We start from the raw sequence: 22,035 nt of genomic DNA on the forward strand, positions 1-22,035 counted from the left end.
TTGAAAGGATAAAGAAGTGACGTGGAGAAATAAAGTAAAGTAAACCACCTGGTTCGTGTTGGATAAAATTATACTAAATTAGTTACCGAAAACAATTACCAGAAATTAAAATTACCAATAACATGAACCGGAAATAACGGTCCGACCGAAATTTGAGGGAAAACCAAAGACGGGTCGTCGAAGACAAAGAGTAAGACTGCACTCTTCCTCTGGCTCCGGCGGAAAAAAACCCTTTCTCGATTTCATTGATAAAAAACGCGATTCGATCTCTCGAGAAGAAGAACGATGGGAACAATGGGTAGAGCATTTTACAGCGTAGGATTCTGGATCCGGGAAACTGGTCAAGCACTCGATCGCCTCGGTTGTCGCCTCCAAGGCAAAAATCACTTCCGAGAACAGCGTATGTCTCTTTTTGTTTTCCTTTCCATTCCAATCCTAATGATGAATTGTTTTTCGATTTCTCTGCAATCGGGTCATCCTTTAGATTTGATAATAGTATGATGTTGATGATTTGATTATGGCATTTTTGATTAGAGACCTAAGAGCTTAAGATCAAATGTTCTTCGTTTCTCTAGTGGTGGTGTCCATGTTATCCATTTCTGTGTCTAATAGATTGGGAAGAGAGCTTCTCGTCGATTAACTCCTACTAGTTCCCCTTATGTTCTCTGTATTTGGCTGTTTTAGTTGAAATCTTCGTCACTTAGGCAGATGTGTTAAGTGTTAGCCTGTCCTATTTTTCAGTGAGCTTTTTCCAGATACTAAACTCAATGAAGCTTCTGCTTAATTTTCCAATGTCATCACTCTCAACTGCTTCTGTAACTCTCTTTTTCCCAGTGTCGAGGCACCGGACGCTTATGAATGTTTTTGACAAATCCCCCAGCGTGGATAAGGGGGCTTTTGTGGCTCCTAACGCTTCTATCACTGGTGATGTTCATGTGGGACGAGGTTCTTCCATTTGGTATGGATGTGTCTTGAGAGGTAAGCTTATTCGAGTATCCGACATTGTTCTGTACTCATTTTGATTGAAAGGACATGCACTCTTTTAGTTCAGACATATCCATACACAATTAAAAACTTTCTCTCTGCAGGAGATGCTAACAGCATTAGTGTTGGAGCTGGGACCAATATCCAAGACAACACTCTTGTCCACGTTGCTAAGTCCAACTTAAGCGGGAAGGTTTTACCTACTGTCATTGGTGACAATGTCACTGTTGGTAAATTCTCTATTCAATTCCTGTCACAAACTGAAAGTGTGAATTTTTATAGTCAAGCGTAAAAATAATATAGAAAATTTGAATCTGGAGCAGGTCATAGTGCTGTTTTACATCGCTGCACTGTCGAGGACGAGGCCTATATTGGTACAAGTGCAACTGTGTTGGATGGTGCTCATATTGAAAAACATGCCATGGTTGCTTCAGGAGCTCTTGTTAGGCAGAACACTAGAATCCCCTCTGGCGAGGTTTCTAGACACACTTCTTATGTGAACACCTTCTCAAACTTTGTCGTTTCTTTAAGCTCTAGTGGTTTATCTCACAGGTTTGGGGAGGCAACCCAGCTAGATTTCTGAGGAAGGTGACAGAAGAAGAAAGAGTCTTCTTCTCCAGTTCGGCTGCGGAGTACTCCAACTTAGGTCAAGTTCACGCGACAGAGAACGCAAAGAACTTGGACGAGACTGAGTTCAAGAAGCTTTTAAACAAGAAGAACACTCGCGATTCAGAATATGATTCAGTACTCGATGATATCACACTCCCTGAGAATGTACCAAAAGCAGCTTGAGGCGTGAATCTTGAATTTGTTTGAATTTGAGAAAAAACAAACAAGAACTTCACTTCATTTCCTGCTTCTCCAATAAAGTTCTCTTGGGATTAAAAAATCCATTGGCCAGTGCTTACTCCGCTTTGAGGCATTCATTTCTCTGTTAAAGATTGTGACTTGTGATGGGGTTTTGTTCTCTTTTGTAATTTGAGAAAAGAAAACTTGTAACCTTTTTCGTCATTTTATGTCTAATAAATTTGTTGATCAGACAGAACAGAAGTTTCTAAGTATTTTAGGTTGACCTGTTGGTTTCATAGGCTCATTAAGATCAGCTCTTACGGTTTTGCATTTATAGATTTCGTCTGTAGCTGCAACAAGTAAGCTGTTCACATGTTGGCGTGTTTGCCTATTGGACGCTTCATTCGTCTGGGTGACGTCGCGGTAAAATCTACGAATTTGCTATGGAGATGTGCGTTTGTTCGAAATTTTGTAGCCTATGCCGACCACATGTTCGACGAATTGCCGCAACGAGACCTCTCCTCACTTAACTCTCAACTCTCGTGTTACCTCCGCACCGGGAACCCAAATGGCACATTGGCTCTTTTTCTCGAGATGTATCGAGGCAGCTCTGATCTCAGCTCCCACACCTTCACTCCGGTTCTCGGCGCATGTGCTCTCTTGTCGTATCCAGAAACAGGACGACAAGTTCACGCCTTGATGATCAAAGAAGGCGCTGAGACAGGAACCATATCCAAAACTGCGCTTATTAACATGTACTCTAAGCAAGGACACTTGGTTGATTCCGTTACGGTGTTCGAGAGCGTTGAGGAGAAAGATGTCGTCTCATGGAATGCTCTGCTTTCGGGTTTCCTTAGAAACGGCAAAGGTAAAGAAGCTCTTGGGGTTTTCTCAGCAATGTATAGAGAAAGAGTTGAAATCAGTGAGTTCACTTTGTCTTCTGTTGTTAAAACTTGTGCCTCTCTCAAGATTTTGCAGCAAGGGAAGCAAGTTCATTCCATGGTGCTAGTCACGGGACGTGATCTCGTGGTTTTAGGAACTGCAATGATTAGCTTTTACTCGAGTGTAGGGTTGATTAGTGAAGCCATGAAGGTTTATGTCAGTTTGAATGTTCATACGGACGAAGTGATGTTAAATTCATTGATATCAGGTTGCATTCGAAACCGAGATTACAAGGAAGCGTTTCTGCTTATGAGTAGGCAAAGACCTAATGTGAGAGTGCTCATTAGCTCTCTTGCTGGTTGCTCTGACAACTCTGATCTGTGGATTGGTAAACAGATACACTGTGTCGCGTTACGTAACGATTTCGTTTCAGATTCAAAGCTATGCAATGGCTTAATGGATATGTATGGAAAAAGCGGTCAGATTGTGCAAGCTAGTACTCTTTTCGAATCTATTCCGTCTAAAAGTGTGGTTTCTTGGACGAGTATGATAGATGCGTATGCAGTTAATGGGGATGGGGTTAAAGCACTTGAAATCTTCAGGGAAATGTGTGAAGAAGGAAGTGGCGTTTTGCCTAATTCAGTGACATTTCTCGTTGTTTTATCGGCTTGTGCACATGCAGGATTAGTTGAAGAAGGTAAGGAATGTTTTAGTATGATGAAGGAGAAGTATCGGTTGGTTCCTGGAACAGAGCATTACGTATGCTTCATTGATATCTTAAGCAAGGCTGGGGATATAGAAGAGATATGGAGATTAGTCGAGAGAATGCTTGAGAGCAATAATATGAACATTCCTTGTGCTATATGGGTCGCGGTACTTAGTGCATGTAGTCTTAATATGGATGTCACGCGAGGCGAATATGTAGCAAGGAGGCTTATGGAAGAAGAGTCGGGTCCAGAGAACGCGAGTATCTATGTGTTGGTTTCGAATTTCTATGCAGCGATTGGGAAGTGGGATTTGGTTGAAGAATTGAGAGGAAAACTGAAGCATAAAGGTTTGGTTAAAGCAGCAGGACACAGCAGTTTCATATGAATTAATTTGTTGTTTTCCGCATCAGTTGTTATATACAGTAGTATACTAAAGTTTAAAAGGATTGATGTGGAAGTACCTTGTTGTTGAAAGTCAAACACAAGGAAGACATAGTCAAGATAAAAGCAGGATTGAACGGGGAATAGTATTAGGTGAAAGGGCAAAATGTCACATACAGTATGTTATAAGATAAGGAGTCGTTGGGATTTGGGAAAAGGACAAGAAAGAGAAGTCAAAAGATGTGTCCTTTTCAATTTTCAAAACTCCCCCACTAATTAATAATTAATAATAAATCCTTTCTTAAAAACAATATCACTACGGAGAGACTAGATGAAAGGCACAAGACATGATGATGATTAGGGCACTAAGCACGAGGAAGGGTAGAGGGAGCAGCTACAAGAAGCTCGGTGAGGAAGAAGAAGCAGGTGCTGGGCTTTTACAACAGAGCGCTGCAGTGAGTAAGAGTAATCATCATGGGCAATCCCCGAAGGTGAAGGTGGAGAAAAGCGGGGGCTCGGTTCACCCTCTGTTTAGTTTCTTCGATATGAGTATAAAGAGGAAGAAGAAGAAGAAGAAGAAGAAAAGCACAACGACGACGACAGCAAAACCAGAATATGCTAGGTACATGGAGTATGTCAAGGAAGGAGGCGTTTGGGATAACACTTCAAATGAACCTGTCATCTATTACCGGTAGAGATCACAGAGGTTGTATTTCTTGTTTTCGGTTTGTGATATAACTACTTCTTGTGCGGACTGATCCATGTATTTAAAATTTACAGTTTAATAAGATAAATCATAATCGGTTTATCTACTTATCGGAATGGGTTTAGAAATTTACGAATTGTGTACGTAGTTAGGTTAAGGCCCAGCAAAAGCCTGCCTGCCTACACGAAAATTGTTTAACACGACACGAGAGAGGAGATGATGGCACGTCACTAAAACATACAAAACCGGAACAAAACGCAGCGCGAGAAGCACGGTCGTTGCCTTGGTGAAGAGGTTTTTGTTTGTTGCGATACAAAAAAAAAAAAAAAGCCTTGGAGAAGAGGTTTTTTGTTTGCTCTCTGTATATATCTATTTGCTCTTTCTTCCCACCACCATGTCATCATATCTATTAATGTACCATCATCATCAATCCACTGCCTTGTCTTCTTCTTCCGTCGTCTGAGTGAATCTTTCAGTTTCTTCTTCTCCTTTCCGGGTGTTCGATCGCTAGGTAAACCTTTTACATCCCGTTGCTAGCTTCTCAATGCTCAATTTGATGATTTAGGTTTATCTTCACTTACTAGTTGTATTTAGGTTTTGGATTATTATTGATTTGGATATTTCTAATTGGAATACAGAATCATGCCTACGTTTTATGCTGCTACTTTGGATAGATCACTATCTCGTGAATTAAGTTCAAGCACATTGCATTCGAAGCCACCTATTTCAAACGATGAAAGCAATCAACCTAAAGAAGAGACACTGTTCAGTCGTCCTCAGATGTCACCTTCTCTCTATGCCACTCCTAAAGAAATCCCTCGCCCCAATTCACCATCTTCCTACCTTCCATCTCCTTATATCATCAATCACAAAGCACGAGGACCTCCTCTTCTTTTCAAAAGGGACTCTCAGCTAGATGACCCTTCTGAAAAGATTTGTGAGGCTACCAAGTCCACATCCCTACCGTTTCCTGTCAGTGATGCCACAGCAGTGGATCACACACAAGGCATCCCTGAACGTCCTGTTTGGGATTGCAGCCCTCCTCATGGGAACTATTGGAACAACGATAAGCCGGGAAGAGATATCTGCAGCAACGGTGATATTGGAAGCAATAATGCTACCAATCCTTTAGAATGGAAAAGTTATTTGTTGGAGCCTGTAAGAATTAAAGCAGACAAGGAGCTTGACTTTGAGAATTTTTATAACACTCGTGAATCAGTAAACTTCACAAGTAACACAGAGGTCCAAGGTGTTGGAGGAGCTGCAAGCTCACATAATACAACTGTTGGAGAGTTTTATGATGCTTGTGATGATGGTACGTTTCTACATCTTTTCTTCTTGGAGTCTCTCCTCCCCCTTTAGTTTCAAGTGTTATAGGGATATAGGCTTAGGGATCCTGAGTTCATAGTAAACTTGATAGTGACGAATCAGATTTCTTAAGAAAACTGCATGCATTATTCATTGGTATACCTAATAAACTGGTTTTGACTTATTCACTATCTTTTCATGGCTTCCAGAACTATCAACCTACAGTGGAATGCAGAGTTCATTTAACAAGAGTGAAACTGAGCTGAGGGAGATGAGGTTGAGCATGCTAATGGAAATCGAGAGGAGGAGGCAAGCAGAGGAGACGCTAGAGCAAATGCAAGTTCATTGGCGGAGACTCCGTGAGCAGTTGGCCCATGTGGGTCAGTTCCTTCCTCTTGATCCTACCAGCAGCCCATACAGCATGAACCTAGCAGATGAGCTACATCGTCAACTTGAGGTCACCAGGTTTGTCTCTGACTCAGTAAGCAGTGACTTAGCCAAGGCAGAGGTGGAGATGGAGATGCAAGCTGAGCTCGAAGCTAAGAACTTTGAAATCACCCGGTTGACTGACCGTCTTCACTATTACGAGACCGTGAACCAGGAAATGTCCCAGCGCAACCAAGAGGTCATAGGTACGTAGAAGAAAATCAAGTTATGTTTACTAGAATTGTCTTTATATGTTTCTTTATCTCAATGCTTCAAGTCTCTTTGATATCAGAGGAGGCAAGGCGAGAAGGGGAAAAGAGAAAGAGGAGGCAGAGGTGGATTTGGGGATTAATTGCTGCAACCATCACAATCGGGAGTGGAGTCTTGGCTTGGTCGTATCTTCCTCCCGGAATGTTATCATCGGATGAAGCTCAGCAGTCTCCAACAGATTCATAGTGAAGGTGTCAGACCCTGTGAATAAAAAGAAATGAAAGTGTTTCGGTTTTTACCTTTACTAGAGAATGTATAGATAGAACATGATGAGGACATAACTCAGCCTCATACGATCGTGGTCATACTAATTTGGTTTTGTTCGTGTCTTTTATTGACTTGCAAATTAGCTCTTTTACTTTGCGTTTGCTTAAGCATAGAAATCTTAAATTGAACGAGGGCCCGGGGTAACTTAACAAAACAATAATGATTGTTGAAATTGGGAATTGCAGAGATATAAGCAAGGATCAGAAGCTATAATGGCGAGCAAATAAGAGAGAAGATCCCTAACAAAACAACTAGTTCTTGATATATCACAAACCACAAGAAGATAAGCTAAGGATCAGAAGCTATAATGGCTTCTGATATAAGGCCACACATTCAACAGTTACTCCTCAGTTGAGCACAATGTAAGCTCACATGCTCTTGAACCCCTGGTTTCATATTCCAATTCCTCAAACGCCTGTTCGCTTACCATTTTTGGGTCAAGGGAGACAGTTGCAGTAACTAATCGCCTTGCGTTCTTCAGAATATAACTGGCTTTTTGTATTGGACTTCCTTGATACATTATCCACTCAAAGGTTTTGAGATGGTACAAACATTCAGGAGCACAACTCGGCTGAATCCAAAATTCCCTATCTCCCCACACATTCTGTGATCAAATGATGTAGAAATACGACAGTGCATTAAGATTAGACCTCAAAACGGGGAACCAAATATCGACGTAGGAATTTTCACTCTTAGGGTAATTAATGAAAGTACCTCACTATAACAATCTTCTAACGTGAGAATCTGTAGTCTAGGGGAATGTTGGAGCACATTTACAAGCAAATTCCACCAGTTGTAACATCGTCCGCAGAACTCCAAACACACAAGCTGCTGAGAGAAAATGGTACCACAATGATACGGGGCCTATAAAAGAAAAAAATATAATGATGACAAATCAAAAGTCAGAGACGGTTTGAAAAAGTGTGTTAGAACCAAATCAAAGGAGACGAGTGACTTACCTTATAGTCTGGAAAGGTCAGACGAAGAAGTTTGACAGAGGTAAGAGACTTGAAAACATTGCTATCACAAATCCAAAAATTTGCCTTCACAAGCTCGGGCATTATATCACCAATAAAATGTACTTCACCATAGTCATTTCCCACTTGCAACTCTTTCAAAGAATGACAATGTATCACAAACAAACAGCTTATTAGATATCACATCTGTACTAAAGGTTAAATGCTGAAGGGAAGGCACATTAATGGTAAAAGTCTCTCTATATTGTCGCCATCCGGATTCAGCAGAAGCAAATCTTCAAGAACAGGGGAACTAGATATAAGCCTGACGAAAGATTCCTCGTTTGGGTACGTGACACAGATAAGGCACAACTTTTTAAGGGATTGAAAACTAACCCGAGAAGGAACTTCCAATAATTTCATACCATCTAGTTCCAAGGTCTCGAGTGTTTCACATCTAAACAACTTACTCGGCAATCTTATAGGCCCCGAGCTCAAATCTAGCAGTAGATCACGCACATAACGATCAACTGCAAAGCTAACCCACAATGCAATCTGCAAAGGGCTCCATGTAGAAGAATCTCTGATGAGATGAAAACTTTCTAGAATTGGTGACTTATTTGACAGCAAAGTCCCAAAGACAAAATCCGATGACAATCTCCATCTCCAATAGTCATCGGCCTTATAATACACGGTGCGAAATTTCAGCCTTGGCAACAATTTCCAAAGAGGACGCCATCGTTTTGAAAAAATGCTCGTAGTCACGGCTTCTTTGATTGGGACAAAGGACAAGATTCTGATGAGCAAATCATCAGGCAACCGACTAAAGCTGTCTTCCTCTTCCATATATGGTCAATTTCACAAACAACTCCAAGACCAAAGCTTTTGATTCAATAAAACAAGTTTCACCTTGAGAGTACCGGACTCTGCAAATCAAAGTAGGAAAAGATGAACAAGACATGTTGGACTTAAAAATTCAACCTGGTCATTGACTAATCAGAAGAAGCAGATGGTAATTATCCCAAGGAAGAAGAGAATGAGAAATTGCTACAGCAATGTTGTTGTAACTTTAGGCTGTTGGGAGAACATGTGTAAGATCTTAAGATTTAATAATATAATATTCTTATAGAAATTTAAGAATGTTTAATCGATATGCATAAGTGCCTCAATTTGTTGTTGTGTTTGTACTGTGCTAGCTAGTATTTACGACTGAAGCAATTCCTATTCGGATTGCTCTAGTTTCTTGGTAATTCATATCGGTTTCTAGCCAAACAAGATACCCAATTTAGACATTGATGTATTGTCATCCATTGATTTGCTTCATCAAACAGTACACAGTCCGTGTGAATTCATTTCATTTCAGTAAGGTAAAACATGCAAATTCATTTCATTTCAGTAAGGTAAAACATGCTTTGAGATCTAAACAGAGAGTCTGCTATAGAGTATAATATCATTCCACAGATAAAGAAAACAAAACTTTGAGCCATGGCTCCAAACTCTACTAATCTCTACGAAACAACAGAAATAGGACTGCGTAAGTCACAGTTTTTGACTGAACCAAACTCTGAATCTTGTCTTTTGGTTCTGCCATGTGTTTCCTATCAAGCTCCTCTACCAACATTTTGCAAGTGCTATCAGGAGTAAACTCAGTAACCTTCATCAAATCCATCATCTTCCTAGCATCATCAAACTTCCTAGCTTTACAAAACCAATGAATCAAAATGTTAAACGTCATCGACACTCCCATTTCAGTTTCCACAATTTTGGTACATAACTGATCAAGAAACGCTCTGTCATGTGATATAATGACCATAGGCACATCTTGCTTATTCAAGTAACTTTCAAGCCACTCAATAATATCAAGATCCAAATGATTCGTTGGCTCATCCAAAAGCAGTAAATCTGGACTCTGTCCACATAATCACACATTAGCTTCAATACAAAATTAAAAAGAATCTCTATTTCTCATTATTTTACCTGAAGCAAAATCTTCCCAAGTGACATTCTCATTTGCCATCCACTACTAAACGAGCCACAAGCCTATCTGCATCCTCCGACACAAACCCTAATTCAGACATGATCTTACTGATTCTCGCATCCATAGAATCCAAATTAACCTCTTGAGCTCGTTTCTGCAACAAATCGAATTCGTCAAGTAACCTTCCCATTAGTTCCAAATCATCAACAGCTTCTTCAATCGCCTTCTGCAACTTCTCAAGCTTACTTGCTACTTCCATCTCTTCTTTAAACGCACTCATAAACTCTTCCTTCACTGTCTTCCCCATCGAAACCTCAAATTCTTGACTCAAAAACGCAACTTTCAAATTGGGGTTGGCCCAAATCACATTACCTGAATCAGGTTCCTCTTGACCAGTTATGATCCTGAGCTGTGTCGTCTTCCCCGCACCGTTGACGCCGATTAACCCTACTTTTTCACCTTTCTTCACTTCCCAAGTCACATCCTTTAGTACCGTCACACCTTCATAGCTCTTGCTAATGTTTTCAAGTCTCACTCCTGACGAAATCGAAGACGCACCATTGTTTGATCGGTCGGTGGACACGAGGAAATGAGGAGACGAGGAGACGAGGAGATCGGTCGACTTGGTGTTTCAATGGCCGGAACGAGGAGACAGAGGAGACGACGGTGATGAGAACACAAATCTCTCGCCGTTTCGCCTTGTCGCCGTTTGCGAGAGAAGAAGAAAAAGAAATGTCTCGACAAAAAAAATGAAACCAAGCTTTACGTGAGAGTGTGACACGTCACGTTTAGATCAACACAAACAAGAACTGATCTAGAATAAGATCAATTGGGCTGATCTTATGGCTACTGTTCAATTAATTTGATTTTTAAAAGGTCTTAGATCACCCCATGTGATATCCCTATAAACATGGCCTAAGAAAAAAAAAAAAAAAAAAAAGTGATAACAATGAACGATCTCTGTAGAATGCAACCTCCAAAATTCCAAACGAAGAATCAAGAGGAACATCCTAATAAGTCCCTAGCCATTAGAAACGGAGAAATTACATTAGAATCGCTCACTACTGATTACTCTTATAACAGGCAATTCCTGATTCCAAAACTAAATTGAACAATCTCCAAACGAAAAAATCGAGAAGAACCCTAACCTTGCGAAATCTTCAGTCGCTCTCTCACCCACTCCGGCTGCGCTGTTAGCCCGATTTTTTCTTCTTTTACTTTGCGTTTGCTTACGCACAGAGAGTAATATGCTGATTCTTGGATTCAACAAGGGGGATAACTGAACATGAAAAAACATGACGGTTGAAATTGGGAATTGTACATAATAAAGGGTGAAAGTGCAAATAGAAAAGAAAAAAAAGTTAAACCGGCGTCGTATGAAGATCACATTTGGTTCCTTGGCTAATCACAAAACAAGCAGTGAGGAAAAAACCCAGTGAGAGAGAGAGAGAGAGAGAGATATCATCAATTTGAAAAACTAAAGTGACAACAATGGCGGTCTCTCCGCATATTTCGCCAACCCTTTCCCGCTACAAATTCTTCTCCACTTCCGTTGTTGAAAACCCTAATTTCTCTCCTTATCCTATCTATAGTAGTCGGCGGCGCAGAGTAACCAAATCGCATCTTCAGGCGCACAACAACAGTAGCACTACTTATGGCCGGACGGAACTCACCTCCTCGAAGAAGCTATGGATTAGGCAACGAAGCTCCAGCGAAATGGAGGTTGAGCAAGTACAATTAGAAGAAGATGAAGAACAATTGGAGATCGACGACGCCAGTCTCCTCTCCCTGAGCATGAAACCGGACAGGAACATGGCTTTGCTCGACGATTACGAGATGGAGGAGCTTGTACACTCACCTGATAGGACTCATCGCAGTGGTTTGTTTCTTTCTTTCTTTGCTTATCTTCCCTAATTAATAACCCTACACTAGTATTGAATCTGGTGATGTGAGTAGGGTACGTAGCGGTGGTGGGGATGCCTAACGTTGGGAAAAGCACGCTTTCGAATCAAATGATTGGTCAGAAAATTTCGATTGTTACAGATAAACCTCAAACCACGAGGCATAGGATTCTTGGTATTTGTTCTAGCCCTGAGTATCAGGTTTGTGCCATAATCTTAGTAATTTGCCTTTGGGTTTGATTATTTAGAAATTTTGAGATGTCGACTGATACAAAGCGTGTGTTGTGTTTTTGCAGATGATACTCTTTGATACACCTGGTGTAATCGAGAAGAAGATGCACAGGTTAGATACAATGATGATGAAGAATGTCAGAGATGCTGCCATCAATGCTGATTGTGTTGTTATTCTTGTTGATGCTTGTAAAACGCCTGCTACAGTATGCTCCTCTGTCTTTTGATTGGTTTATTTATACCTCCTGATTTGTTATTTTTATTTACCTGTCTGTCCTAATGCTGGTGGTGGTAATTGTGTGCTAGATAGAAGAAGTTTTGAAAGAGGGTTTGGGAGATTTAGAAAAAAAGCCACCTATGTTGCTTGTTATGAATAAGAAGGATCTGATCAAACCTGGTGAGATTGCCAAGAAACTGGAGGTGAGTAATGCAATTGTAACTATTTTGGTAATGGTGTCCTGTTATTAAATCTCCCACCATTCTAGAATGAGCTGGTGTGTGATGCTTCACTATAAACTTGGGATCAAGATTTGGAGTCATGGTATTGGTATGTGCTTTGCTTAATAGATGCTACAACTTCTTGCAGTGGTATGAAAAATTTACAGATGTTGATGAAGTTATACCTGTAAGTGCCAAGTATGGACACGGAATAGAGGATGTAAAAGAGTGGATTTTATCCAAACTTCCCTTTGGCCCACCTTATTATCCAAAGGTATTTGAACAAGTCACTGCTTCACTGTTTAATTCCTCTCCTTGCTAAGATAGCTGAGCTTGTAGTCTAATTTGCTTAATATTCTGAGGTTTATGTGTTTCTCACTTCACTTCACTAATGTCTTACGGCTATATGATTTCTAGGATATTGTCAGCGAGCACCCAGAGAGATTCTTTGTCTCTGAGATTGTTAGAGAGAAGATCTTTATGCAATACCGAAATGAAGTTCCTTATGCTTGTCAGGTAAATTTATAAGTTTGGTGTTTTTAGTCCTGTAAAAAGCTGTCGCCTTATTAATCAATTATGTAGTTATACCCTTGCTTCAACGCCACAGGTTAACGTGCTGAGTTACAAAACTAGACCGTCTGCAAAAGACTTTATTCAAGTGGAAGTGGTTGTGGATAAAAATTCTCAGAAGATCATCCTTATAGGAAAAGTAAGTATATACAAACCCTTAACAGTCAAGTGGGTAATTTCTGATGAGCATTCGTGATAGAAAAATTTGTGGACATTCAAAAGGTGCATTGTCAATGATTGATGAAACTGACAATATGGGTTTAAAAGCTGATCTGTTCAAAGATTGTCTAAAAGCAATAAGGTCTCAACTAGATAAGCTTAGTGCTGACTAATGTGGCTGAATGGATTTCAATGCAATGTTGTAGGAAGGGAAGGCTTTGAAAACACTAGCCACAGCTGCTCGGCTCGACATTGAAGATTTCCTTCAGAAGAAAGTCTTCCTCGAGGTGCGTTTAGAGACGCATAGAATATGACTGATTACATAAAATATTAAAATGGTATTTCAAGTATAAGTTTAAGTTACCAATTTGAGTGGATGATAAAATGTTGAATGAAGGTGGAAGTGAAAGTGAAAGAGAACTGGAGACAAGACGAGGGGCTTCTCAAGTACTACGGCTACGGAGGACAGATCCGAGCTATGTAGTATATAGTACAGTATGTAGTGATGGTCTTCAAATGGGCCTAGAAGAAGATAAATGGAAAAGTGTAAATGAGTCGGCGGCTCAGGTTAGCGTTTACCCACTCTTTTTTTTGTTTGTATTTAACCGACGATACCACTACTCAGTTTAGCTTTTTTGTTTTTATTCTCAATCCAGCGATTCCTTTGGAAAATTGAACTCTTTCTTCTTTTAAGAGTTTGTTCAACTAACGTTCCATTGAATATATCTAATTTTCACACAGGTAGTAGACTTAGAATTAAACAATTACATTTAAATTTTACTTTATTGAAAAGCTGAACCGTAATTAAAGGAGAGTGAGTAAAATGCTGTGTTTGGTTGGGTCTTTGAATCGAGTCGGTGTAAGTTAGATCCGCTTATTGCGCCTATGCTTCTTCTTCTGTTGATTAAAAGGTGTGTGTGCTACTTCAGATGTTTGAAAGCAGAGTCAAAAGATGCAGAAAAACTAAAGCGTCCACTCGAAAAGGAAACAATTTTCCTGATTGCACAATAAATACATGTCGTGTGTTTTGTCGTCAACTCAACCGAAAAATCTAAAGAACAACGGCACATGATGAAGAGTTTCGACTTTAAATGAAACTGAGAGGCCGACCCATAAAAAAAATAAAAAAGGCAAGGGCCCTGTGTAGTATCCATGAAACGGAAGACGCGTGGGTTGCCGTATTAAGTAACCACACAGAATGCTGACACGTGTAACATGATCCGAGGGTGAAGCAGTAAAGCATGTGTACGGTTATGATTACGTGTTAAGTGGGATCCATTTGCTCGTTTCACGGTTACGACTTCTTTTGCCGGTAATAATGGGATCTAATTAGCGGAATCACCTGCTTCGCTTACATTACTTTAACACCATTTTTTTTATAAGTGTTACACACTGAACTTGATATGCGAACATCACACATTACATGAGTATGCGTGTATAACACTAAATTAAATGAGAGTTATTATGCTTTTTCCAAAACCGTTATACAATTAATTAATTATTATTAGTCCATAAATACCCCTTCCACCCCCTCTGAAAGACACAGCGACAAGAGTGTAAAGAGAAAGAGAAAGCAAAGAATAAGAAGAAGATGAAGAAGCTTCTGGGTCTAATTACATTTCTAGCAATCGTGATCCAACAAAGCTCTTTGGAGTTAGGAGCAGATGCGTTACCGAATGATGGGTTCGTGAGGACTAAAGGTGTTCAGTTTAATCTCAATGGCTATCCTTTTTACGCTAATGGCTTTAATGCCTATTGGCTCATGTACGAATCCGCCGATCCATCCCAAAGGTCTAAGATCTCTGCCGCGCTCCAAGATGCCTCTCGCCATGGCTTGACCGTTGCTCGAACATGGGCTTTCAGCGATGGCGGTTACAGACCTCTTCAGTCTTCCCCTGGCTCCTACAACGAGGATATGTTTCAGGTACGTTACCTGCCTCCACTAGACTTAATTTAAGATTCTCTGTTTCTATCTGACTGTTTTTAACAACACTCATTGACTCAAAACTTTGTATTTGGAAAAGTCGGTGGCTTTTGGAGCCATGTTTTGAGACTTTCTTTTGATGTTTCTGATCTGTTTCTTTTGTCATTTATGGTGGTGAAAAGGGTTTGGATTTTGCGATTGCTGAGGCAAGAAGCCATGGGATAAAGATAATACTCAGCTTTGCCAATAACTACGACAGCTTCGGAGGGAGGAAGCAATATGTGGATTGGGCTCGAAGCCAAGGCCGTCCCGTTTCTTCTGAAGACGACTTCTTCACTGACTCCCTTGTTAAAGATTTCTACAAGAACCATATCACGGTTTCTAATTCAGACCTTTTTTAATCTTCTCCACTGTGTAAGATTCAAGTATAAAGCAAAGAAAAAGTAATTGCTTTTGTTTTCTCCTGCAGGCTGTGCTCAATAGATTCAATACTTTTACTAAAGTTCATTACAAAGATGACTCAACTATTATGGCTTGGGAGCTCATGAACGAGCCCCGTTGCCCCTCAGATCCTACCGGAAGAACCATTCAGGTTTCACCTAACACACATTTTCACACCATGACTCTTTTACTTTTCTACTCTTCCTTTTGGGATCTGACTTATTGGTTTGTTTGTTTGTTTTCTATCCATTATAACAGGCTTGGATTACTGAAATGGCTGCTCATGTGAAATCACTAGACAGAAACCATCTGCTTGAAGCTGGCCTCGAAGGTTTCTATGGTCAGTCTTCACCTCAAAGCAAGACTCTAAACCCACCCGGCCAGTTTGGAACTGATTTCATCGCCAATAACCGCATCCCCGGCATTGATTTTGCTACGGTTCACTCTTACCCTGACGAATGGTAAATTCCATAGGATTTTAGTTTTTGTCCAATCAGTGAGATCACTTGGTTTAACGTTGATGTTTTATATTTTCTTCTGCAGGTTCACAGATGCAAGTGCAAGCGAGCAGTTCAAAATGGATTTCTTGAACAAATGGATCGACGCACACATCCAAGACGCACAGAACGTTCTTCGCAAACCCATTATAGTAGCAGAATTTGGTAAATCGATGAAGAAACAAGGCTATAGCTCTGCAGAGAGAGACATTGTCTTCAACACCGTGTACAGCAAGATTTACGAGTCTGCAAAACGAGGCGGTGCAGCAGCAGGAGGATTGTTCTGGCAACTTCTGGGAAATGGAATGGATAATTTTCAAGATGGGTATGGGATCATACTTAACCAAAGCTCGTCGACGGTTAACGTCATTGCTCAGCAATCGCGGAAGTTGACTTTGATTCGGAAAATATTTGCTAGGATGATCAATGTGGAGAAATGGAAGAGAGCGAGAGGCCACGGACAAGTAAGAGGTCATCACAAAATCAAAAACTGAAGACTAAACTAATTTATACTTTTAATATTTACTCTCTTATAGCGAATTCAAGGACCTCAGCTCGTCCAAGAAAGTAATAGTGATAGATTTCATAATATACTTAGTTTTTGGCCGGAATGAACTTTATTCAGTAAAGAAAATAATAATTAGTGTGGCAATTTTTTAGACGTTACCCTTTGAGAAACTCCCAAACCACAGTGAAAAGGGTTAATTCAGCAGAAAAGCTTTTAAATCGTATGATCTAATAACAAGACCAACAATATAATGGAAGGCAAACTAAAATGATGGCTGAGGGACTATTAAGCAAACATCAGCCCCAAACCTCACCTCCATACAATTTCATTCCTTATACATCCTAAGTACTGATAATTATCAGTCTATCATCTGTCATCTTTAAACCAGTTAAGTAGCACATATACTGCAAAACCTAAAGCAGACGCAGCAGCAACCAGAAAGACAGCTACTTGTACTGAGAATGATGAGGTAAAGGCTTCACGAACAAGTGAGTTCCAACTTACATACCATAAGGTGGAGTAAACAGAACCAACGATCGCACCTACGACCACTTGACTTGTTGTGTGAAGCTTCTGAGAAACCCTTAACCATGTCTACCAAAAAATAACATCAGTGTTAATGTTTTCATTCATATGATCCTCTGCTAATTTTGAACTTGAGTCAATGTCAGAAAATGATATGAAGACTTACAAAGTAAGAACCCAATGCGAGGACGAGGCCACTAAGGATCAGAGAGAGTACATTGGTTCCAAGCCACTCCATAACTGCGAAAATAAGAGTAAACGGATCTTTAAGAGTTGATCAAATGCAATTAGAAACAGATATCAAAATTGTGGCCGTATGTATACCAGACAAGACAGTAAACACAGAGATGAAAGAAATGGATTGTGCGTGAGAAGATGGCATCCCAGGATCAGAACGCAGTGTAGCAACGGGTCTCTCTTGGTTAAGTAAACGTTTCAAAGCTACAGAAAGCGCAGAATTCGAAACTGATCCAACCACAGCCCACAAAGCTGCACCATCATGCCGTAGAAGCAGAACAGATCCAAATAGACCAGCTACAATCCATTTGCTCTGCTATTTTACAAAAGGTGGAAGCTTTTCATTAGTAACCAAAACGCATAAGAGAAAAAGGAACAAGCTTTTGCTTTTGTGTTTCGATATTTTTTTCATAGAGATGGTGGCATTACATCAAACAGGTTGTGTGCATCAGGGAATTAGAATACCAACCAGACGATTAGCGACGGCTTCAATCCCGCCGCCGGCGTCGTTCTGAATCTCCGAAGAATTATTGATGAAGGCCTCTTGCTCGAGCGCCTGAGATCGTTCTTCGCCGTCTCTGCGAGCATTGACTTTGACTAAATCATCGGCCATAGAATTAGAGCGAGAGAGAGACCAGATTATTCTTCTTCTTCGATTCAAAGGGAAGATTCGAAATCGAGCAGAAGCGATGTAAGAAGAAACAGAGGAAGCAGCGAAATAGAAATTGCAGGTTGGCTTGTGGAGGAGAAGAAGAGGTGATGATGATGATGAAGCTGCCATATCCAAACCAGAAAAGTCAACCTAAAAGTCAAAATCTTTAGAATATAATAATATGTGTTATTTATTACCAATTTATACTAGATTTTAAACGGGGAAAACCGAGTGCATATTATTATTTATATTTTATACTGTATTTATTTGTTAAATATTGGAAGTTTTAAAAATAATTAAATAACTAAATTTTTCATTTGTAAAACTAAATACGTGAACAAAGCTCTAACACTGTTCGTAGAACAATTTTGATTCCATGTAGAACAGCACTGCGAGGGGTGGGAAGTCCGAAGACTACACACGCCACCTGTTGGGAGAGGGGCAAAACACATGCATGACAATGATATATAATCGTTTAGTTTGTTTTCCTTATGTTCAAACTAGGAAAAGTTTGGCGCAAATCAAAATTAAAATTAATCACTTTGTAATCTATTTTTAATATGCTTTTATGAAATGTTTGTTTAAACTTTTATTGAATGTAATATTTTTAAAAGTATACAAGTCTTATAAATTTAAACAAAATACCATAATAATTTACAATTAAAAATATATATAATATCTGTTTTTTTATTTTTTTTCTAGCTGATTTGGTTGAGCATATATGGGGAAAGTTTGACACAAATCAAAACTAAAATTAATCATTTTGTAATCTATTTTTAATATGCTTTTATGTAATATTTGTGTAAACTTTTATGGAATCATTTTGTAATCTATTTTTAATATGCTTTTATGTAATATTTGTGTAAACTTTTATTGAATGCAATATTTTTAAGTTTTTTAAAAGTATACAAGTCTTATAAATTTAAACAAAATATCATAATTATTTACAATTAAAAATATATATATATATTTAAGAAAAATTAAGAAGATGAACATTTGCATTGCACACATGTCGCACTTCAAAGTAAACCGGTTCGATTTCGGCTCGGATTGGATAGTGTTTCAGTTATTCATGGGTATCGGTTATTAACCGAACCAAACCGATAACCGTTCGGTTATCCGAATCAAACCAAATTCGTATTCAAAAATTGTATTTGTCGAGACTCGAAAGTGAGACCTCTACAATCTTGAGCGTGTGATGTGGCCACTGTGCCATGTCGAAGTTTTAATATATCAATACATATTATTTATATAAGGTAATAAAAGTTAAACTAAAAAACCAAACAAATATCATATATATTTATACCAAAATTGAAAATTTTAGATATATTTGTTTAAATTATAATCAAATTTTATTTAAATAGTTTTTTATAAATAAATTACACTGTTTTGTATATCCGGAATCGAACCGAAAATAACTGAACCCGAACCGAAATAGTAAATTAACCGAATGATTCTAAACTCATATATCCAAAATACCCGAATACCTGAACGCCGAGGACTATTTCAAAATTTAAACCAATGGCAATGGATGGATGTAGTTAGTTAATTAGCTAGCTATCTTGGGAAAAAGAATTGTAAGTTAAAGATTAAAATGAAAATGAAATTTTGCTAACAAGTTGAACTGTTGGAAACCCGAAGAATAATAATGATCGGAAACAACAACGGTGGGAAAGCCGTGTACACGTTTGTTTATTCTTTGAGAATATTATCAATGTCTCATCGTTTTAGAACATTGTTGATTATTTTGGAATTTTCTAGACATATATTTACATTGCCATGAATAACATTTGTTTCGTGTAGTATATTATAATATTGGAGGTCGAATATGCTTAACAAACTTTGCAAAGCGGAAAAATAAAAATAAAGAAACCATCGAACAAAAAGATGACCAATTAAATTACTATACGTATATTTAGAAAATATATTCTTGGTTATCTTTTATTGTTTTTATACATTCAGGCTGATGTGTAAATAGATTCTCTCGCACATAAAGTTTTCCTCTTGCACTTATACATTATTTATACTTTTTAAATTCAGAATTAATAATTACTTTGGATTATGGCTTTTGGTTGTGGATTAGTAATAAACATAGATAAGTCACAAAAGCAACGAATATCGTCTCGATCGGACCAATATGTCTCTTGGTTTAAACTTTAAAGTGAAGTATGTTCATGTTCTCTTTTCTTTAAAACACCACTTTAATTTGTTTTGTTTTGGAAAGAAAAATTCCTTTGTATCCGTAAAATTATTGATGTTCTGTTTTAAAAAAAATATTAAAAAACTTAATTTCAAACTAATCGTCGATAATCAATGTATATTTACATCAATGTACATGCAGAAAAAGTAAACCGCTAATAATGGGTAATTTAGTTACACAAGGTAAATAAATAAACTGAAGACACACTGAAGTTATAAAGGCTGTGTGGACTGTGGATTGTGGGTTTGACACACACGAGAGCGTCTTGTCCTGGGAGGTGAAAACTGAGTGTCGTTTATATTTTAAATACATACAGATACAGTACTTATATTCGTAGATATATAAAAGTTGTGATGATGCGTCTATCGCTCTGTCAAACTCAATCTACAAAGTACAGTTATACACGGTGTTGTTACAGAAATCGAAGAGAAGACTCGAGAGTGAGCTTCAAAAAAATAAAATATTCAAGTTTGAAAAAAAGGGAGTAAATACGGTGTCGTGTGGCACCAGATAGTCCTGAAATTCATGATGATTTCTTATCACTCTGACAAACGTATAGCTTTAACAGTGGTCAAAGTTTTTTGAATCAGGACCCAAACAAGGAAACAATCTTCTGCCCTACTACTTCCTACTCGTCTCCTCCTATGATATGTACAACACTTTTACCAAGTTTTTAATTTTGGTTAGTATATTATTATACATAAAAATACGCACGAACAGGTATGTAGCTAAGCTAGTCATAACTTTTATACTAATACAAATCGACCGAAGCGTGCGTGCGTGCAAGTGTGCGTCCCTGTGTGGATATAATAAGAATCATACGTTTGGGAATGGTATTACATGCGCATATTTTAAAAGAGAACAGATCATTAAATGAAGCAGCGGGAACTATATAGATATCATGGGTCAAACCAGCATGTATTATCCATTAATTAACTTTTTCTTTATTATGATTATAACTTATTTTCCAATTAACTACTACAATACTAAATAATTAACATCCCCCATTCAAATGCTTTTTCGTGATCTTTTGGCTATGATATTATTTATAAGAACTATGGCTGGTTTCAATTTTTAATGTTCTGGCTAGAAGCTTTATTTTTCTTAGTGTAATTCTAATACATATTATTTTCACAAGTGTAAATTTTATTGATCAGTAGTACGTAGTTTTAGTTTATCTTATTATATATACATAACAAAAATCATTCCTCAGCTTGTAAAAGATAACGAGCTATTCTAGTATATTTTTGGTAAAGGAGTTTCCATAGTAGTGCCACTAATTTTGAACGATATCTATCAGTGCCAAACAAAAGAAATATCTTCATAAAGGAATTAAGTGTATATACATCGTTCTTTAGTTGTAAAGGGAATGAATGAAAGAGTCAACGAGTAGTCTCACTTGCCATTAAATTCAACAAATCATATAAGAATTCTTTAATCTATTCACGTTGTAACAATCATAATAAGGAAATCTTAATCTACTCACGTTATTATAATAATCATCAGGTTTAATTTTGGTACTCAAGTTTTTGTCAATTTCTCAATTAAAAGTTTCATAGTTGTAATGTGGTGTTGAACTTTCTTCTCCCGGTCAAATGCCCGATCCCCATCTGGTCACGTAAGGGCTATATATTACTCCTCGTACGTTCAATACAAGTTAATATTAATTGTTGTTATTTTCGACATTATTATTAGTAGGATTTGATTAGAAACCATAAATTTTCCCGCTAATCTATGATTATTGTCATGAACCGAAAAAAAAATATGGTGATCAAAATTTGATAGGTATTAAGTGACAGAGTAAGAGAGTTTTGCAGTGATTTACTTATTATAGAAAGAGTTTGCATTGATTACAGTAAAGAAAAAAAAACATACAATTGAGAGTCAATAAATGAAACGGTGAAAAGCACGAGAAAGAGGAAGGGTTAAGCAAATACGAATCGGTACACTTGAAGAGAGCGGTGGTTTATACGGATGCCATACGCCTCACGTGAAACCAAACACATTTTTTGATTCTCTGTATTACATCACTTTTTACACAATTTTGCTCGGTCCAATTTTTATTTTATTTTTGGTTTTTACATTGTTATTTATTTGA

General features: G+C 38.3%; 8 protein-coding genes and 2 pseudogenes across 13 annotated transcripts; 6 read left to right on the forward strand and 4 right to left on the reverse strand.

Annotated features, from left to right (window-relative positions):
• The first annotated feature begins 143 nt into the window (after positions 1–143).
• LOC104745750 (gamma carbonic anhydrase 3, mitochondrial) lies at positions 144–2,026 on the forward strand. The gene is made up of 5 exons (XM_010467082.3): positions 144–400; positions 835–978; positions 1,089–1,214; positions 1,308–1,459; positions 1,537–2,026. The coding sequence occupies exons 1-5, from the start codon at positions 286–288 to the stop codon at positions 1,774–1,776; spliced, it is 777 nt and encodes a 258-aa protein (XP_010465384.1). The 5' UTR covers positions 144–285; the 3' UTR covers positions 1,777–2,026.
• A 119-nt stretch (positions 2,027–2,145) lies between these two features.
• On the forward strand, positions 2,146–4,559 carry LOC104757659 (pentatricopeptide repeat-containing protein At5g66500, mitochondrial pseudogene; annotated as a pseudogene). The gene has a single exon (XR_015572883.1). The product of XR_015572883.1 is annotated as a pentatricopeptide repeat-containing protein At5g66500, mitochondrial pseudogene (transcript).
• On the forward strand, positions 4,091–4,438 carry LOC104745768 (uncharacterized). Its single transcript, XM_010467105.3, has one exon. It carries the CDS (start codon positions 4,091–4,093, stop codon positions 4,436–4,438), a length of 348 nt encoding a protein of 115 aa, XP_010465407.1.
• A 211-nt stretch (positions 4,560–4,770) lies between the features above and the next one.
• On the forward strand, positions 4,771–6,813 carry LOC104745759 (uncharacterized). Its single transcript, XM_087476003.1, has 4 exons — positions 4,771–4,960; positions 5,088–5,764; positions 5,967–6,389; positions 6,476–6,813. The coding sequence occupies exons 2-4, from the start codon at positions 5,092–5,094 to the stop codon at positions 6,637–6,639; spliced, it is 1,260 nt and encodes a 419-aa protein (XP_087332129.1). The 5' UTR covers positions 4,771–4,960; positions 5,088–5,091; the 3' UTR covers positions 6,640–6,813.
• Positions 6,814–6,880: 67 nt separating this feature from the next.
• LOC104757669 (F-box/FBD/LRR-repeat protein At5g56420-like) lies at positions 6,881–8,970 on the reverse strand. Its single transcript, XM_087476077.1, has 3 exons — positions 7,680–8,970; positions 7,435–7,584; positions 6,881–7,324 (listed from the first exon to the last, which is right to left on the reverse strand). Exons 1-3 carry the CDS (start codon positions 7,779–7,781, stop codon positions 7,061–7,063), a joined length of 516 nt encoding a protein of 171 aa, XP_087332203.1. The 5' UTR covers positions 7,782–8,970; the 3' UTR covers positions 6,881–7,060.
• On the reverse strand, positions 7,896–8,522 carry LOC147949389 (F-box/FBD/LRR-repeat protein At4g00160 pseudogene; annotated as a pseudogene).
• A 63-nt stretch (positions 8,971–9,033) lies between the features above and the next one.
• Positions 9,034–10,285, reverse strand: LOC104745786 (ABC transporter F family member 2; the record flags this gene model as incomplete). The annotated part of the gene is given in 3 exon segments (XM_010467138.2): positions 9,034–9,585; positions 9,654–9,709; positions 9,712–10,285. Coding segments are annotated over 3 exon segments (1,038 nt in total), but the record flags the coding sequence as incomplete, so codon positions are not given.
• A 320-nt stretch (positions 10,286–10,605) lies between these two features.
• Positions 10,606–14,003, forward strand: LOC104745802 (GTPase ERA-like, chloroplastic). Of its 3 annotated transcripts, none has more exons than XR_015572887.1 (10): positions 11,023–11,533; positions 11,611–11,756; positions 11,852–11,992; positions 12,093–12,206; positions 12,373–12,498; positions 12,642–12,740; positions 12,832–12,933; positions 13,160–13,240; positions 13,351–13,520; positions 13,610–13,693. XR_015572887.1 is itself a non-coding variant. In XM_010467158.3 (9 exons), the coding sequence occupies exons 1-9, from the start codon at positions 11,146–11,148 to the stop codon at positions 13,435–13,437; spliced, it is 1,284 nt and encodes a 427-aa protein (XP_010465460.1). In that variant the 5' UTR covers positions 10,606–11,145; the 3' UTR covers positions 13,438–13,625. The 3 variants fall into 3 exon arrangements, 1 of the variants encoding a protein (XP_010465460.1); XR_015572890.1 differs by lacking the exon at positions 13,610–13,693 and adding an exon at positions 13,883–14,003 and having other exon boundaries at positions 11,052–11,533; XM_010467158.3 differs by having other exon boundaries at positions 10,606–11,533; positions 13,351–13,625.
• Positions 14,004–14,036: 33 nt separating this feature from the next.
• LOC104745810 (mannan endo-1,4-beta-mannosidase 7) lies at positions 14,037–16,467 on the forward strand. Its single transcript, XM_010467167.3, has 5 exons — positions 14,037–14,877; positions 15,060–15,254; positions 15,347–15,469; positions 15,577–15,779; positions 15,862–16,467. The coding sequence occupies exons 1-5, from the start codon at positions 14,545–14,547 to the stop codon at positions 16,307–16,309; spliced, it is 1,302 nt and encodes a 433-aa protein (XP_010465469.1). The 5' UTR covers positions 14,037–14,544; the 3' UTR covers positions 16,310–16,467.
• Positions 16,414–18,177, reverse strand: LOC104745822 (lipid phosphate phosphatase epsilon 2, chloroplastic). 3 transcript variants are annotated; one of them, XM_087476022.1, is made up of 5 exons: positions 18,088–18,177; positions 17,555–17,859; positions 17,173–17,401; positions 17,015–17,088; positions 16,414–16,917 (listed from the first exon to the last, which is right to left on the reverse strand). In XM_087476022.1, exons 1-5 carry the CDS (start codon positions 18,113–18,115, stop codon positions 16,690–16,692), a joined length of 864 nt encoding a protein of 287 aa, XP_087332148.1. In that variant the 5' UTR covers positions 18,116–18,177; the 3' UTR covers positions 16,414–16,689. The 3 variants fall into 3 exon arrangements, with proteins under 3 accessions (XP_087332148.1, XP_010465481.2, XP_019094693.1); XM_010467179.3 differs by having other exon boundaries at positions 17,173–17,398; positions 18,088–18,176; XM_019239148.2 differs by lacking the exon at positions 18,088–18,177 and having other exon boundaries at positions 17,555–17,938.
• Positions 18,178–22,035: the final 3,858 nt, after the last annotated feature.

The sequence above is a fragment of the Camelina sativa genome, chromosome 2, assembly GCF_030686135.1.
Source record: "Camelina sativa cultivar CO46 ecotype springtype chromosome 2, ASM3068613v1".
Taxonomy (NCBI): Eukaryota; Viridiplantae; Streptophyta; class Magnoliopsida; order Brassicales; family Brassicaceae; genus Camelina; species Camelina sativa.

Bases quoted from the DNA above. Each gene is read 5' to 3' on its own strand.
- LOC104745750 (XM_010467082.3), top strand. From the start codon at position 286: ATGGGAACAATGGGTAGAGCATTTTACAGCGTAGGATTCTGGATCCGG. The intron at 979-1,088 runs GTAAGCTTATTC...TTCTCTCTGCAG, and splicing joins GTATGGATGTGTCTTGAGAG to GAGATGCTAACAGCATTAGT. The intron at 1,460-1,536 runs GTTTCTAGACAC...TTTATCTCACAG, and splicing joins CTAGAATCCCCTCTGGCGAG to GTTTGGGGAGGCAACCCAGC.
- LOC104745768 (XM_010467105.3), top strand. From the start codon at position 4,091: ATGATGATGATTAGGGCACTAAGCACGAGGAAGGGTAGAGGGAGCAGC.
- LOC104745759 (XM_087476003.1), top strand. From the start codon at position 5,092: ATGCCTACGTTTTATGCTGCTACTTTGGATAGATCACTATCTCGTGAA. The intron at 5,765-5,966 runs GTACGTTTCTAC...CATGGCTTCCAG, and splicing joins TTATGATGCTTGTGATGATG to AACTATCAACCTACAGTGGA. The intron at 6,390-6,475 runs GTACGTAGAAGA...CTTTGATATCAG, and splicing joins GCGCAACCAAGAGGTCATAG to AGGAGGCAAGGCGAGAAGGG.
- LOC104757669 (XM_087476077.1), bottom strand. From the start codon at position 7,781: ATGCCCGAGCTTGTGAAGGCAAATTTTTGGATTTGTGATAGCAATGTT. The intron at 7,585-7,679 runs GTAAGTCACTCG...TTTCTTTTATAG, and splicing joins TGACCTTTCCAGACTATAAG to GCCCCGTATCATTGTGGTAC. The intron at 7,325-7,434 runs GTACTTTCATTA...ATTTGATCACAG, and splicing joins TAGAAGATTGTTATAGTGAG to AATGTGTGGGGAGATAGGGA.
- LOC104745802 (XM_010467158.3), top strand. From the start codon at position 11,146: ATGGCGGTCTCTCCGCATATTTCGCCAACCCTTTCCCGCTACAAATTC. The intron at 12,207-12,372 runs GTGAGTAATGCA...AACTTCTTGCAG, and splicing joins AGATTGCCAAGAAACTGGAG to TGGTATGAAAAATTTACAGA. The intron at 13,241-13,350 runs GTGCGTTTAGAG...TGTTGAATGAAG, and splicing joins AGAAGAAAGTCTTCCTCGAG to GTGGAAGTGAAAGTGAAAGA.
- LOC104745810 (XM_010467167.3), top strand. From the start codon at position 14,545: ATGAAGAAGCTTCTGGGTCTAATTACATTTCTAGCAATCGTGATCCAA. The intron at 14,878-15,059 runs GTACGTTACCTG...GGTGGTGAAAAG, and splicing joins ACAACGAGGATATGTTTCAG to GGTTTGGATTTTGCGATTGC. The intron at 15,255-15,346 runs GTTTCTAATTCA...TTTCTCCTGCAG, and splicing joins TCTACAAGAACCATATCACG to GCTGTGCTCAATAGATTCAA.
- LOC104745822 (XM_087476022.1), bottom strand. From the start codon at position 18,115: ATGGAATCAAAATTGTTCTACGAACAGT. The intron at 17,402-17,554 runs GTTGGTATTCTA...TTTGTAAAATAG, and splicing joins AAGCCGTCGCTAATCGTCTG to CAGAGCAAATGGATTGTAGC. The intron at 16,918-17,014 runs GTAAGTCTTCAT...ATTTTTTGGTAG, and splicing joins TCGCATTGGGTTCTTACTTT to ACATGGTTAAGGGTTTCTCA.